The sequence below is a fragment of the Nothobranchius furzeri genome, chromosome 9 (assembly GCF_043380555.1).
Source record: "Nothobranchius furzeri strain GRZ-AD chromosome 9, NfurGRZ-RIMD1, whole genome shotgun sequence".
Taxonomy (NCBI): domain Eukaryota; kingdom Metazoa; phylum Chordata; class Actinopteri; order Cyprinodontiformes; family Nothobranchiidae; genus Nothobranchius; species Nothobranchius furzeri.
This window is the reverse complement of record NC_091749.1, coordinates 34,165,942-34,180,894: the sequence shown is the minus strand read 5'-3', so window position 1 is coordinate 34,180,894 and position 14,953 is coordinate 34,165,942. Positions and strand designations below refer to the sequence as shown.

The 14,953-nt window shown below is 42.5% G+C and overlaps 1 protein-coding gene across 3 annotated transcripts in view; it reads right to left on the bottom strand.

Moving 5' to 3' along the window:
- ush2a (Usher syndrome 2A (autosomal recessive, mild)) overlaps window positions 1-14,953 on the bottom strand; it is a 380,755-nt gene that overhangs the window by 23,373 nt on the left and 342,429 nt on the right. For all 3 annotated transcript variants that reach the window (XM_070554793.1, XM_070554794.1, XM_070554795.1), the window contains exons 75-77: window positions 2,032-2,113; window positions 1,610-1,755; window positions 1,050-1,391 (exon numbers count right to left, since the gene is read on the bottom strand). In XM_070554793.1, the coding sequence (XP_070410894.1) occupies window positions 1,050-1,391; window positions 1,610-1,755; window positions 2,032-2,113 (570 nt within the window). The remainder of the gene's footprint in view (window positions 1-1,049; window positions 1,392-1,609; window positions 1,756-2,031; window positions 2,114-14,953) is intronic.

Below are 14,953 nucleotides of genomic sequence, written 5' to 3'. Positions count from 1 at the left end.
TTGATGGGGACAAATCTGTAAAAGAGGAGGAAAGAAAAACTAAACAGTGCATCAGAAAGTGAGAATACGAGTGAAAACACTATGGCAAGCTGTTTTGTCATCTAAACAACAATCAGACCTCACAGTAATTCCTATTTTATATAAAAAATAACTTTATTCTAGTACTAATCGTGTTTTTAATAATCAAAACTGCAAATGAGGACATCAACAGCTATGTTGTAGAAACTAAGGATTTCCATAATAATAACTGCACGAGAAGGAATTAATTTAGAGATAATTCAGAATCCCTAAACTCCAAAGGTGGCTTTTTAAAAAACATTTATTAGGCAGACTGGATATATATTCCAGGTATCTATAGTTTTATTGTTCTTAGTAGAAATTAACATTGAAGTTAAGAACAATCTTGCTGAATGAACTAATTAGTAAGAATTGGTAAGTATCATTCAGTTGGAATATCTTCCACTTTAGAGATTATAGGACGTAACTGCATTATAGAACATAAAAGTAACATTACAATTACTTTTCTATGGCAACTAATTACTTTCACAATGTGGTAACTTAGTTACTAACTCACATACTTTTGGCAAAAAGTAATTTGTAACTATAACTAATTACTCATTTAACGTAAGATGCCTAACACTGTATATGATTCAGACTCATTACAAGGAAAGTCAGATTTTTCAAGGTGTTATTTGTTATAGCTGTGGTGGCTATAGTTTACAGTTCATGAAAACCCCTAATTTTTAATCTCAATTAGAATATCATGAAAAGTTAGACTCAAAGTGTCACACTAATCAGCTAATGAATGCAAAACACCCGCAAAGTGTTCCGGAGCCTTTAAATGGTCTCTCAGTCTAAGCTGAATTACTGAAATACGTGGACTTTTGCACCATATTTGCTTGTAAATAATGTAGAAATAATGCAATAATTATTTTTATTTAAAAATTAAAATGTAAAAACTGATGTGTAAAATATACAAATCAATTAGGGCTTTTAGTTTTTCTTTCTTAGGAAATAAAACTTTAAAAAAGTTATAAAAGTCAACTTACCTTCCCCATTTCAATGTCCTCATCACTACTCCGTAGCCTCCCCTTCTCCTCCAGACTCCTCCCAAGCAAGGAATACTCTCCAATTGGTCCATTTGGTTGAGATGGGGGGTCCCATGTAAGTGAGACATGGTCCGGGCCGATGGAGAGAGGCCTGGGGGGAAGTTGAGAAGCAGGCAGTGCTGCTGCTGTGGTGATGTGGTGAGGACGGCTGTGTGTGCAGCCTGCCGAGGTACACGCCTCAAGAGTCAGAGAGTAAACGGTCCATGGCTCCAAACGACGGAAGAGGAAACTGCGTGATAGTCCACTGAACTCCAGGTTTCCTTCACTGTACAAGTTATACATCTGTAAGGTTGAAAGGGCAAAGGAGAGATTAATAAAGACAAATAAGGACTATCTAACATACATATATAAAAGGATGTGTGTTTGCTTATTGGTCTGCAGCTGTGTGTGGAGTGTTGATCAGAATGTATTTGAAGTACATGTCCAAATTAATTTCTTTAGCGAACTAGAAAGGTGAATGATTATACATCTGTTAATGATTGCATGAGCCTGGTTTGTACCGTGATGACTCCGTTTGGAGAACGTGGCTCATCCCAGCTGAGCAGCAACGCTCTGCCCTGCTCTCTGTGCTCCACCGTGAAGTTAGCCAGGCCAGCTGGAGAAGCCTCCAGAGTTCTGATGTCCACCCACGGACTGGAAACACTGCCTGAAATATGAAAAAATATTTAGACTGAGTCAATGAAATTTCTATAGTTAAAAATAGTAATTGGCCTGCCCCCCCCCCCCCCCACACACACACATATTCTGGTGGTGATGAGCTACACAGTAGCCACAGCTGTCCTGACAGAGGCAAAGCTCCTGAACACTGGCGTCACCGACCCTTCCAAAACCAACTGACTGAACAGGGCTCAATCCTGCCACCTTCCAGTTATGAGGCAGGCACTTAACTCTTTTCTTTGTTTTTTACCGTTTTTCGACCCACCTGCCTCGTTTACAGCTTCCACACGAAGGCTGTACAGGTTGAAAGGTTCCAGGCCGTAGAGTGTTGCCTCCAGAACTGAACCCTGAGAGACAGAATCAGCAACATATGGATGAAAAGAGGGAGTCGGGGAGAAGGAGATGATTGAACTGTAGTAAAATGCAGCAAAGAAAGGCTGATAATAATTTGGGTTAAATGCCAAAGCCGAAGAGAGCAAACGTGAATTAGTTACACAAATAAATCCAGTGTGAATTAAACCAGGGCATCATTTATTAAAAAAGGGGAAATAAAAAGGAACAATGGTTACTAAGATGACATGACAAGGGATTTGTGATATCAGCGTTTCAACACACAGGCTCTGCCATGGTGAAGTACGCAGACACCGGGCAAAGGGCTGTCCCTTCTGGGGGATTTCAAAGCTTCCAGATTCAGTGTTTGTCGCACATGCAGCCTTATTATCTCAAACACACACATACACACACGCACGCACACGCGGGCGCACACACACACACACACACACGCACACACACACACACACACACACACAGTAACCGGGCACGTGCCAGTGGCTTTAGGCAATGGGACCCAACCCAAGACCCCGGCAGACACAGGGACAGAGTGTGTGTGTGTGTGTGTGTGTGTGTGGGGGGGTGGGGGGGTGGGGTGGGGTGGGGTGGGGGGGGGGGTGTAACAGTGAAAACACCATTTACTAATTGATAAGAGTCAGACTGTTGTTAAAAAAGGCCCTGGTGTGAGATGACAAGCAGGACTGGGAGCACTGGGTTCCTGGATGTAGCGTCTTTACCTGCCTGCCTGTTTTTGTTGAAGAAGTCAATTGTAAATTTCTTTCAAGTGTCAAGTGTGCAGATCAAATGTAGTCTGTTCAGGATGGTATGCTCTCACATAATCAAGCATATGTAAAGAGATTAACTGGTAACCCACTTCTGCGCGACGACAGAAGGATCAAAAAGGCTTCAACTCAAACAAAAAAAAAACCTTGACAAATCACTGTAGCGTGGCACCACGGATGAACTGCCTGAACAACAATCAGAAAGCATGTTCTTACTGTATTCATGTCTGGAAGCCAGCATATTTCCCATCCACAGTAAAACAGGATTAATAAGCCCCTCGACACCTAGACACAAGCTAAGTCCTCCACTTTTCACTAGACAGAGGGAGGGGCGCAACGAGAGAGGGAGGGGAACGATAGAGAAAGAGGGGTGAAGGAAGCACAAAAAAGGGAACAGAGGAGAAGATGGATAAGAAAAAGTAAGATGTGAGTTAGTTAATAACTGATGAAGAAAGTAAAAGAGAACAAGGAGGGGAGAGTGAAAGAGATTAAGTAAAGAAAGAGTGGAAGAAGCTGTGGAGAGAAAAAGATAGATGTGGCAAAAGGGAGAGACAGATTAAGTGAGCCAGAATGAGAGATCTCTCTACCTTAAAAGCCAGTGAAATATGTGAGGCATGTGGCCTATAAAGCTGTTAACATATGCACATTGTCAATAGCAGCATCTGGTGCTGGCAGATTTTATAGGAGCGTGGAGACTCAGCTACATGCCTCTAGATGGCAATACATTCAAACACTTCCTCACTGAAACACACCGCAATAACAGCCTGCTGCCCCCACGACACACACACACACACACACACACACGCACGCATGCACGCACACACACACACACAAAACAATCAAGGACTATGAAATTCACACAAGCAGGCACAAAGACAAGCTGTAATCAAACGATCCTATGCTGAAACACACGACTATTACATTAACAGCTCCCACATTAACTACTCATCTTGCATTTTCTCATGTAACCAAAACAAATATATTTATAGAAGCAGAAAAAACTGAGAAAGATAAGCCATTTTTAAAGAGCAAGTCAACCCCTACCAGAGTCTAACTCCACTCCCACTTCATGTTTGAAAAATGCAACACATGCTGTTGCCTGGCAGACCGAGAGGGCGGAGCCGCTAACAAATACACACACACACTCAGGCTCACGACAGCATTGTGACATCATAATGTACCAGTTTACATCATAGCATACTTCTTAGCCAATAGCGGTGGCAGAATTAAATTAAAATACAGTGCAGACTTTTTACCTGACAACGGCACAACACTGCCAGTTTTAGGCAGAATATTTAAATTTTAACTAAGATGCACTGAAGTGCCAAATTATTGACGACACGTGTCTGCAGCACGTTTAGACACTCATTTATTTAGTTTATCAGCAAAAAAATTTTTATTTGGGGGTGACTTGCTCTTTAAGTACAGACAATGTTTGAATCTGCATTCTTTATTTTTTTACACAAAAAAACAACTTTACTTAATTTATTATGTCAAATTTCTGCGTTTCACCAATTTTGTGAATGCAATAAACCATTAAGGTTTCCCTCACAACACAAAAGCTCCTGTAGTGGAAAAAGGCTCTTTGATAAATAGTGATTTTTCTGTAACTTTTGGTTTTCCACAGAATAAAAGAAAAACGGCTAACCCATAAAGACCACATTATGAGCTAGAGAGTAAGATATGAAAGGAAAGGGTTCTTGTCAACTTAAATTCAGCGCACTCTAGCATATGCATGTGTGTGCAGATGATCAAAGACACCAGTTAATCATACAAAATGCAGCAGAAGGGAGCAAGAAGTCAAGTGAGAGGAGAAGATGATGGGGAGTGTAAACAGGAGAGAGGGAGAAAAAAGGAGACAGAAGAGAACAGACAGGAAAAGGTCTCACTAATTTAAACATTAAAGGCCTCACCGAGCCGACGTTGTTCAACAAGACTTAGCATTGAGCTCAGGGAAGCAATCTATACAATCATTTCTTTCTCAATCTGAGTGAGATGAGCTGCAGCAGTGTTCCACCGAGCAGTGTGTGTTTCTGAACGTGTAGCCTTCATAAAAGGGTGTGTTCCTCTAATCCCGCACACACAAACGCACACTTTCTGTTGTAAACTCAAGGTTTATATTCGTGCATTTGCGTGTGTAACAAACCAACATCGGCCAGCACCTTGCTTTCTGCTCTCCTGTCTCTAGGAATGTGTGAGTGCAGCTGCACATCAGTGTGTGCGCGCGCACATGTGTGCATGTGATATTCAGGTAGAGAGGCACAGTGCAGCCAGGGGGACAGTGTGTGATACTAATTAAGAATAACCATGTGTATTTGTCAAAAGAATTATGCTGATTATCTCACAAAGGCCCCAGAACTGGGCCCCGCAGAGAGACAGAGACACACCAGTATTAGCATATGGCTACACACATGCACACACATGCACAGCAAAAAAATGCACACTCTCTCTCTCTCTCTCTCTCTCTCTCTCTCTCTCTCTCTCTCTCTCTCTCTCTCTCTCTCTCTCTCTCTCTCTCTCTCTCTCTCTCTCTCTCTCTCTCTCTCTCTCTCTCTCTCTCTCTCTCTCCCTCTCCCCCTCTCCCCCTCTCCCCCTCTCTCTCTCTCTCCCCCTCTCCCCCCCTCTCTCTCTCTCTCTCACACACACACACACACGCACGCACACACACACTGCAGGATGAAAGTAACAGAAACACAAAAGGAAAAGAACCAGGGTTACGGTCAGGTGAGCAAGCTTTGAGTGGTCCGCTTTAGGAATGTTTAAAGTAGCAAAGTCCTTCATCTTTTCTTCTGAGGTTTAGGTTTACAGTGAACGATGAAACTTGCTCTAATCAGATTCGACTCTGTTCATCTCGATTCAGCTCACTTCTGTTCTCTAGTCTAGTCTATTAGCCCAGGCTGCGTCCTGACCAGCCCTGTGAGAGCAGTAATTGTTTTCAGAGGTTTCCGAGGTGAACCAGTGCCACTCGCTGATCTCACACTCCTCATGCCAAGCTCTAAAGCCAAATTGGTGTGTGTATGTGTGTATGTGTGTGTGTGTGCATATTTATATGTGCATACCTATTTCCTTGCTGCTGGAACAATTGCCCTGTGTCTGTTTACAAATGCCCTGCATGGGTGTCCCTGTTAGTCAGGGTGCGTTGGACAAACCCTGACACATACAGACATTTGTGTAACACACACACACACACACACACACACACACACACACACACACACACACACACACACACACACACACATGAAGACACACCCACTGACACACAGAGTGCCATTAGGCATGCGCTTTGTTTGTGGCCAGCACAGATGTACAGAGAGACTGTAGGGGTTTGGAGCAAGCATGTCCACTTCACACCGGCATCTATGATTGGCTTTGGTGGCTCTAGACCCCAGGAGCAGCTTATTTGGTGTGCATATATCATGCTGCGTGTGTGTGTAACATAGCCAAAGCAATGGGATGGTATTCTTAAAGATACAGAAATCCTCTAAAATAATCTTAGAGAAAAGGTTCTTATTGATTGTCTACTGATACCTTCATGTAATTGAGCATGTATAAAAAAACACACAGAACTGATGACTAGTTTTTAAATAAATGTCACACATTATTTACACAAATAATTTCCCTAAAAGAGCAAAAACGATTAAAGCTAACGAAGCAGAAAGCCGATCAGGTATTAAAATGCCATGTTGGAAATGATCATATTGGGTTTTACTCTTTTTTACCGTATCGGAAACTAAGGGTTAGGCTATAACAGCATATCAGATATCGGTGAAGAGCCGATATCGAGCATCCCTATCAGAGCGCCTGGCAGAAGCTCTTAACCCATCACCTTAAAACCCAGACACAAACAACAGACGTCATTCTGACTGATAATTAAACCACAGACACTGAAATCCCATCCACACTGTGGAAATCTCATCACAAAGGAAGCTTCTAAAAAACGACTGCCCTCTAGCAAAACAAACAGAACACTGTCATACACAAGCACCCCAAACACACTTCCCTCTGGAGTTGAATGAGTCCAGAGATCAGAAACACTTGTCATCTCTCTCTTTTCTACTCCCACTCATTCAGTCTCAGTGTTTCTCTGAAGTGATGCCCATCAGATCAGACGCAGCATTAAACAGCCATTAGAACAAGTGGAGAGCTCTACACTGGATGGTGTGGCCTCTTCACAGACAGAGACACAATAACACACAACCTGTTATTACTGTGAGAAAGAGTGTGTGCGCATGTGTGTGAGGGTGTTTGCATTTGACAGACAACAGAAGGAGAGAGAGAGAGGAACAGGAAGTAGGAGAATAAAAACTCACTTCAATGAATGAGAACAGACAGAAGATGGAAAGTATGGATGGCTGTGGTGGACGAGTAGAATGAGAACTGTAATTTGACACAGAAGCAGACAAACATCAAAAATGTTGAGACTGAGAGAGAGAGGGGGGGGGGCAGTGAGGAGAAGAGAGTGTTGCAGCCTGATTATTTGGATGTTTATGCAGAATGCTAAGAGCCCTCCAATCAGAGATGGAGACCTCTAAATAAGGGGTCTGATAGGCTGAGGGTCTAACAAACTCCACATCAGAGTCTCCTCATCCTCTCTGCCACTCCTTCCTTCCTTTCTTCATGCTCTGTTCACTTAACGCTGCATTCCTGTCTCCCCTCAAAACCCTTTAGTGCCCTCATTTGTTAAAAGGTATCTCAGAGATCAAGGGCAAAAACTGACACGTTTTTTTCCGCCACCCTTTTATTCTTCATCAACTCCTCAGCAGCTGCGTAGTGGCGAGAGGACGTTTGCATAGGAAGTAAAAATGGTTTAAAGACTTTAGGAGAAGGTATGACAGCTATCAGTCGAGTTGCTATGCGACTGACCAGACGTGGTACGCTGGTCAGATCTGCTGCTGATGACTTGCCTGCTGAAAGAGGCAGACATTAACATTAATACCAACATTTGAAATGTTTACTTTATGATCATTTATGTTGAGGGTCTGACCTCATGAGGAAATTACTATGCAGTGATTTTCTCCAAAATGACTGTGCTTAAATTGCTCTGAAAAGCAAATAATCACATCAGCGCCAAGAAACTTCATTTCCCATGATGCTTTGCACACGGAAGCATTGGGTGATGTCACCGCCTAGTACCAGAAACACGTTCTGCGCATGTGCGGGAAGCCGTGGAGCTTTTCCCGCGAACTAAGACCATAAATCTTCAGCAGAGACAAAGAAACCTCGTTCTTTTGCCCAGGATACCTGGCGGTAAGGACACGCTTGTCAACGCTCCGACAACTTGAGCACGCGGAAGCTCTAAGTGCCAAGTTGAGCCACGCAACCGCTGGAAACTACACTCAACTCCATCGGGACCTGACTGGGAACGAGCGGAGCTCCATTCAGCTCTCAGAGACGCTCCGTGGAGAAACACTCGTGGAGCCAAACAACGGAGAAAGCATTAAACCGACGGATGACGCTGAAAACTGCGGAGAAAACGGAGAACCGTCAAATCATAACAGCGGGGGACGCCTTGCTGCTTTGGTGATCAGAAAACTCATTTTTTTCTCTCTCCTTTTCTTCTCCCGTTTCCTCTATAGTCCAGAATAAGCAATAAAACCGCGCTATTGCTTAAAAAGTAGCTTCGTGTTTTCCTCTTTCGCTCCCAATTCGTCCTTCGGGTCATTTTGAAAGAATAAACTGCTTATTGATCATCGCTAATATCTTTAGTCGTCAGCTCTGGCCAGGCTGCCGACTCCTTTTAGATTAAATAATTTACAAGTGACCCTTTTGTTGTTTGTTAACTTTTGAAGTGTTTGAGTTAAGTTTTACTGTGATTCTAAGCCACTAAGTGTTCGGGAAAGTAGGAAACTTTACACATCCAGGTCTCCTGTTGAATGCGAGGGGAGGGGCAGAGCCCCACACACACTCACAGCTCACTTTCCCCCACCTACTCTGGGGAAACAAAGACCCATTCATCTCTCACACACACACACACACACACACACTCACTCACACACACCACACAAACACCTTGAACATTATTTTGAATATACATCCTTTTATTATATCACATGGTTATTATTCATTTATGCCACTGTTTATTCATTTGACAAATTGTTAATTAAACGTTATAAAATTCAGATTTTCGTCTCCAGTAGCTTTGTTGTGTCGAAGAGAAGTCTCTGCTCCAAGGATTCTACGAACTTCAAGAAAGACTGATAAGAGTTTTGGATTCAATTTTTCCCCGGTAAAAGGGGAATGGTGCCCCGTATATCTAAGAATATCTTAATTAATTAATAAATCAGTAAATATTCCCATATTTACAGAATTTATTGAAGAATCCAAAAGTAAGTTGAAGCTTACTAATTGTTCGCTCCTAATAACCCCAACATTTATTTTTTATTTTTGTGTCCTTAAGGTCTTCTGCGTGTCACTCTGAGGCGGCTTCTATTCTTTATTTTAAATGAACATCCATCTCTCTATCCAACCATGATCCAGTCAACTCTGCTACCCAGTGACACCCTCCAGTCAGCAGGTGTGCTCTGGGGTCATCTCTATGCGGATGTGCCCAAAAAACCTCCACAGGAAGGTGACCAGAAGGCAGACCAGCTCAGCTGACTCCTTTGATGAGGAGCAGCAGTAGCTCTACTCTGATCTCCAACTAGATGATGGTGTGCATCTCTTTCAAGGTCTTGTTCTTGTAATCCTAATCCAAATCTTATGATACAGGCAAGGGTTGGAACATAGATAAAACTGTAAATTTCCTTTCAGCACAACTCTTCCTTCACCTCAACAAACTGGAGCAATGCAGACCAAACCATCTCTCGCTCCATCTTACCATCCATCACAAACAAGGCACCAACCTTCTAGAGTTTAGATTTCTCCCAGCCACAGATGGAGGACTAAGGCATTTTCCAACATTAAACAACAAATCTATATCCTGATCTGAAATGTGCTGACATGACAGACATGTTTTTAATGGTTATTTTTAGAATTAAAGATCAAGTTCACTCGTTTTCTTCAAGACATTTAGAGTGGCCTCTAGTATAAATGAATGCCCTGTGAGTCGATCTCTGTGGGTAAAAAAGCTCTGGTGCAACTGAATCGGGAACAAGAAGAGAGTCAGAGCAGAGATGTGCAGAAGGGTTTGGAGTCTTATTTCATGATTTTCATGCATCTCACCTCTGATTGGCTAACAGCAACACGACTCTACCACAGACTCCATCTGCTTAGCATTGTAGATGTTTTATCTCCACAATTAACACAAACTGAAAGAGTTCTGCCATGCCGGGGAGTTGATAATGCTAACAGCTAGCTTCTACTAGTGTCCTGCACGCTAACTCAACAACAGCGATCCCCGTAGAGATCCAAGAAGGGCGAGTCCATGAATGCTAATTTGACTATATGATGTGCAGTCATCAGGCTTTTCTGACTGTTTCCTTGTCTATTTTCTATCAGCGGCTAATTCAAAAAGTCAGAGTGACCGATCACATTTCAAGAATAACAAATACGGTTCCTCAGTAAACTTGGCCTTTAACAAACTAATCGTTTTGATTCCTCCGACTGTGCATGCTTAATCACACACACATATTTGACTGTATAGGTGACTCACACTAATCACACACACATTATAAAACCTCATATTGGTTTTGAGACTCGGTTCTCCGGCTGTCCCACTCTGTTTCCCACTCTCTGACGGGTTCTTAATGATAAACTAACAGATTGTAAACATGCTGTTCGCTCTCTTGACTCACTATTTCTCCCCAATCCTTATCAATCACCCCCTCTTTTTATTTCTACTCACTTCCAGACTCTTCCTTCACTTTCTTCCTCTCCTCCATTCATCTCAGCATTCCCCCTCTACCCCATCTCTGCTTCCATTTTCCTCCCTCGGCCCACCCCTCTCCCTTTTGCTTTTCCTGGGGTATTTTTTAAACAATGTGTCCTTCATGTACGGTTGGTTACGGGGCGTACAGAAGGACATCATTAGCGCTGGTGGTTAAGCTGTAATTTACACCATTACCGAGGTAGGGGCCATTTTTATTGCCTAGTAAATTGCAGCTCTGAAATATTTAGACCATATGGCTCAATTTGTGTAATAACCTTAATTTCCAAGCACCCTTCAGCTCCGGCTGTTGTTGGCGGATGGCAGAGTGGTGCATGTGTGTGTACACCATTTGGATTTCAAGAGCGTACTGAAACGCGCACACATACTTGTACGTAACAACATGGGCATGGCAAGAAATGTTGCGTGTGACGCAAAACCTTTTACACAGTGTTTTCCACATACTGTCACTGATGCACACACACACACACACACACACACACACACACACACACACACAGGTATGTATGCATGGCAGTAGCAGATTAATAGGGTGTCAGCTTCTGTTTGGGTGAGGGAGCGTCAGGTGTCGGCCAGATGGTTCTCTGGGATGATGACTGTCAGGGGTCCTGCTCTGATCAATGGGATGTATTAATACAACACACACACACACACACACACACACGCACGCACGCACGCACACACACACTGTTGCATTTATGCACAAACAATAATGCTACACAACCATATTCAGACATATGTATGCACACAAGCACACACATGCATACACTCTCTCACTAGTGATCCCAAGGGTCACAGTATAACATCTGGAAGAGCCAAGGGAGGATAGAAGGACAGCACAGAGGAAAGGATGGAAGTAGGAAGTGTTAGGTGGCAAAAAGACATAAGAAAATGATGCAGAGGAGGAAAAAGAGTGAATGAGAGAAGTAAAGGAGGTATAAAGAGAGCAAGGAGATTGGAAATTGTATTGAGGCTAGCTGAGTAAAGTTGGAAGGTGGAAAGAGTAAAAAAGAGGCTAAAATAGAAAAAGAACATAGATGGACAAGAGGATTTGATGATTGAATCTAAAAGGTTTGAAATGTTAGGGGAAACATTAGACGAAAGATAGAATTACATCAGAGTTGATGGATGAAGAAACGTGAACAAAAAAATAGCTGAAACACTGACCAAAAGGAGTTTAAGGAAGATAGAGACAGCTGGAATTAAAGTTATCCTTATGGAGAAGTGAAAATGTCAAAATATTAAATGGCTTAGTGGCAATCTATAAAACAATAAGTATACATGATAGAGACAAGAAGAAAGAACTACAGCAATCAGACAAACATGTCTGCCAGAGATATGCTAGGCAGAGCGAATCTGCAAGTGTGTATGGGACCATAAGTGTGTGTGTGTGTGCCAGGCAGCGTGTAGGGGTCTAGTGAGGCAGGCCGCCTGTGTTTCATACCCTCATTCCGTCTGATTGCCATGACGACCCCATTAATCAGCCAAGCTGGCACAGAGCAGAGCTTCTAGCCCAGTCTGAGATCAACGCACACACAAATATACACAAACCAAAGATGCAAATATGCACCAACTATATGTCCACCAAGTAAAGATACGATAACGATAACTGAACCACACTTGTATAGCGCCTTTCAGAGTCAGAGGACTCCAAAGCGCTTTACACTACAGTAAATCATTTTTCCATTCACACACACATTCAAGCGCTGATGATGATGAGCTACATTGTAGCCACAGCTGCTCTGGGGCACACTGACAGAGGTGAGGCTGCCGAGCACTGGTGCCACCAGTCCCTCCGACCACCACCAGCAGGCAACGTGGGTTAAGTGTCTTGCCCAAGGACACAACAGCAGAATTCTCTGTCTGAAGCCGGGATTGAACCTGAAACCTTCTGATTACTGGACAGCCCTGTAACGTCCAGCAATGGTCAGTTTAAGTACTGTTTGACTATTCAACATCTGGTCAAAAAGGAGACACGAGACTGCACGTGTTCCCTTTAAATCAGCCCGCCTTCCTCACACCAGCTGGAGCTCAGAGCCTGCAGCTCTGACAGAGATAACGAAATCGTAACATTGACATCCTGTTCTTTCCAAGGTCCCTCACACAGCACCCTTTTATCTAAGACTCTTTGCTCACAGAAGAACAGAAGAAAGATTTTTAAAATTAAATATGAACTTCTAAAATTTACAAGCTAGATAATCATTAAATAAACATTTGTTTATTGCTACTTATAATAATTATAAAATATTGAAATGTTCATTCATCTGTGCTTAATGATATATGTTTCAGCATGTTTACTTGACAAGGTCATAACATTTGCACTCACACAAGAACAAAGTAGGTAAAGTTAAATCCATGACACATAAATAGCCTTTACCCCAGATCAGAGCCTCCGGATCAAAGAAGGCGTGTTTCTTAGATTCTTGGTAATATCCTCAAACTTGTCAACCTCTGGTTGGCTACATAATCATAACATGAGATCATTAAAACCAGATCACTCTGGTGATTCTTCAGTTCTAGAGAAAGCTCCACACCGGCCACCTGGAGCAACAACTCTTTAACCACCAAAGCTTTTGACACGTCGTCAAAACCTTTTTTGCACCTGCAAAGCTGATACAATAAAATAGTTCCTGCAGAACAAGCTGATTTGTTCAACTCCTTAAGAGTTATTCCTGAGACGCAAACTAGTTCCAACTGTCGTTACCTGGAGATGACTCTGGACTGACCTGGTCGTACTGCAGTTAATCTACGGACTTCGGTACCTGGGGTCTCCGACCTCCCCTGACATCTCGGATCCAAAAAAGTGCGTCTCCATTTGAGTACGTAGAACACAGTGAGATTGCGTCTGATGTGGTTTTTAATAATAATCAACTCATAGCTTAACGCAGACCAAATTCTTTTACATCCAGAATTCTGCTCTCATAGATAAGGGTGATATTCTATATTTAGATAGAGTATCACAGCTCATGGGTCATAAGTAGAGGTAAAATATATATTGAGCTCTTAAAGCACCCAATTAACCAAACCCTACAACCCGCTCTACCTCCTGAGCTACTGCTGCCCACAATATCTTGAATGAGAGTAGTAACGAAGGACAGAAAATGAAAGTCAAGTGTGTGTTTTGTTAATTTCTAAGAATCCTTTGTCGTTCAAACCCAGACTTTATTCAAAATACAACTTTTACCAAATTAAAACTGATTAAATTAATGCACACTAGAGCATCTTACAACACAGCAGCATAATCTTTCAATGCTGAGTGGGGATCTTTTGAAAATTCTTCTCTGTATATTATGTGAACATGTAGTACACATGTTGACAAATGAGCTCCCCCTACACACACACACACACACACACACACACACACACACACACACACACACACACACACACACACACACACACACACACACACACACACACACACACACACACACACACACACACACACACACACACACACACAGCCCCATATCAATGAGAGGGTGAAAGGTCCCTATTTACATCTTGTATTAATAATGAGTGACAAGCCAAAGGTCACCGATGGAAAAGAGGCCCCATGTATGGACAGAATATAGATCCATACCTCTACCTCTTGTCCCTCTATCATTCCTCCTCTCTTATCTATCACCCCTGTCTCATCCTTCCTCTTCTTCAATCACTCCCGGCTTCAACGCTCCGCTACCTCGTTTTGTTTTCTGACTGCATCAATTAACTACTCCTCGATGTACGAGCTCCAACTTACTTTTCATTCCAATCAGCTACCCTTAAAAGAAAATTTTTTTTCGATCAACTTTATAATAATCTTGGGTTATTCAGGCTCACCCCTTTAGTTATGCTGTCGATATACACTGCTGAAGGACATACCAACCACTCTTCCTTGCTGCTCCAGTCTTATTGACAATCCCATGCAAACTCTGCAATAAAACATATATAGGAGAAACCGGACGCCAACTCAACACACAAACATTAGAATATAGAAAAGGAGTGTGAGAAGGTAACAAACCGAAGACACAAGAGCAGCAAAACAAGAAACAGAAAGTAGAATAAAGAAATCAGCTGTAACAGACCACTGCACAAGGGAAAACCACATAATGGACTGGGACAACACAAGGATCATAAACACCGAACAACAAAAATAGAAAAGATGGACTAAGGAAGCCATAGGAATAAGGAGACGTGGACACAGAACCATGAACAGAGATGACTTTGCTGTGCTGACTCCCTACGTACCTACTCGTATGTTGAGG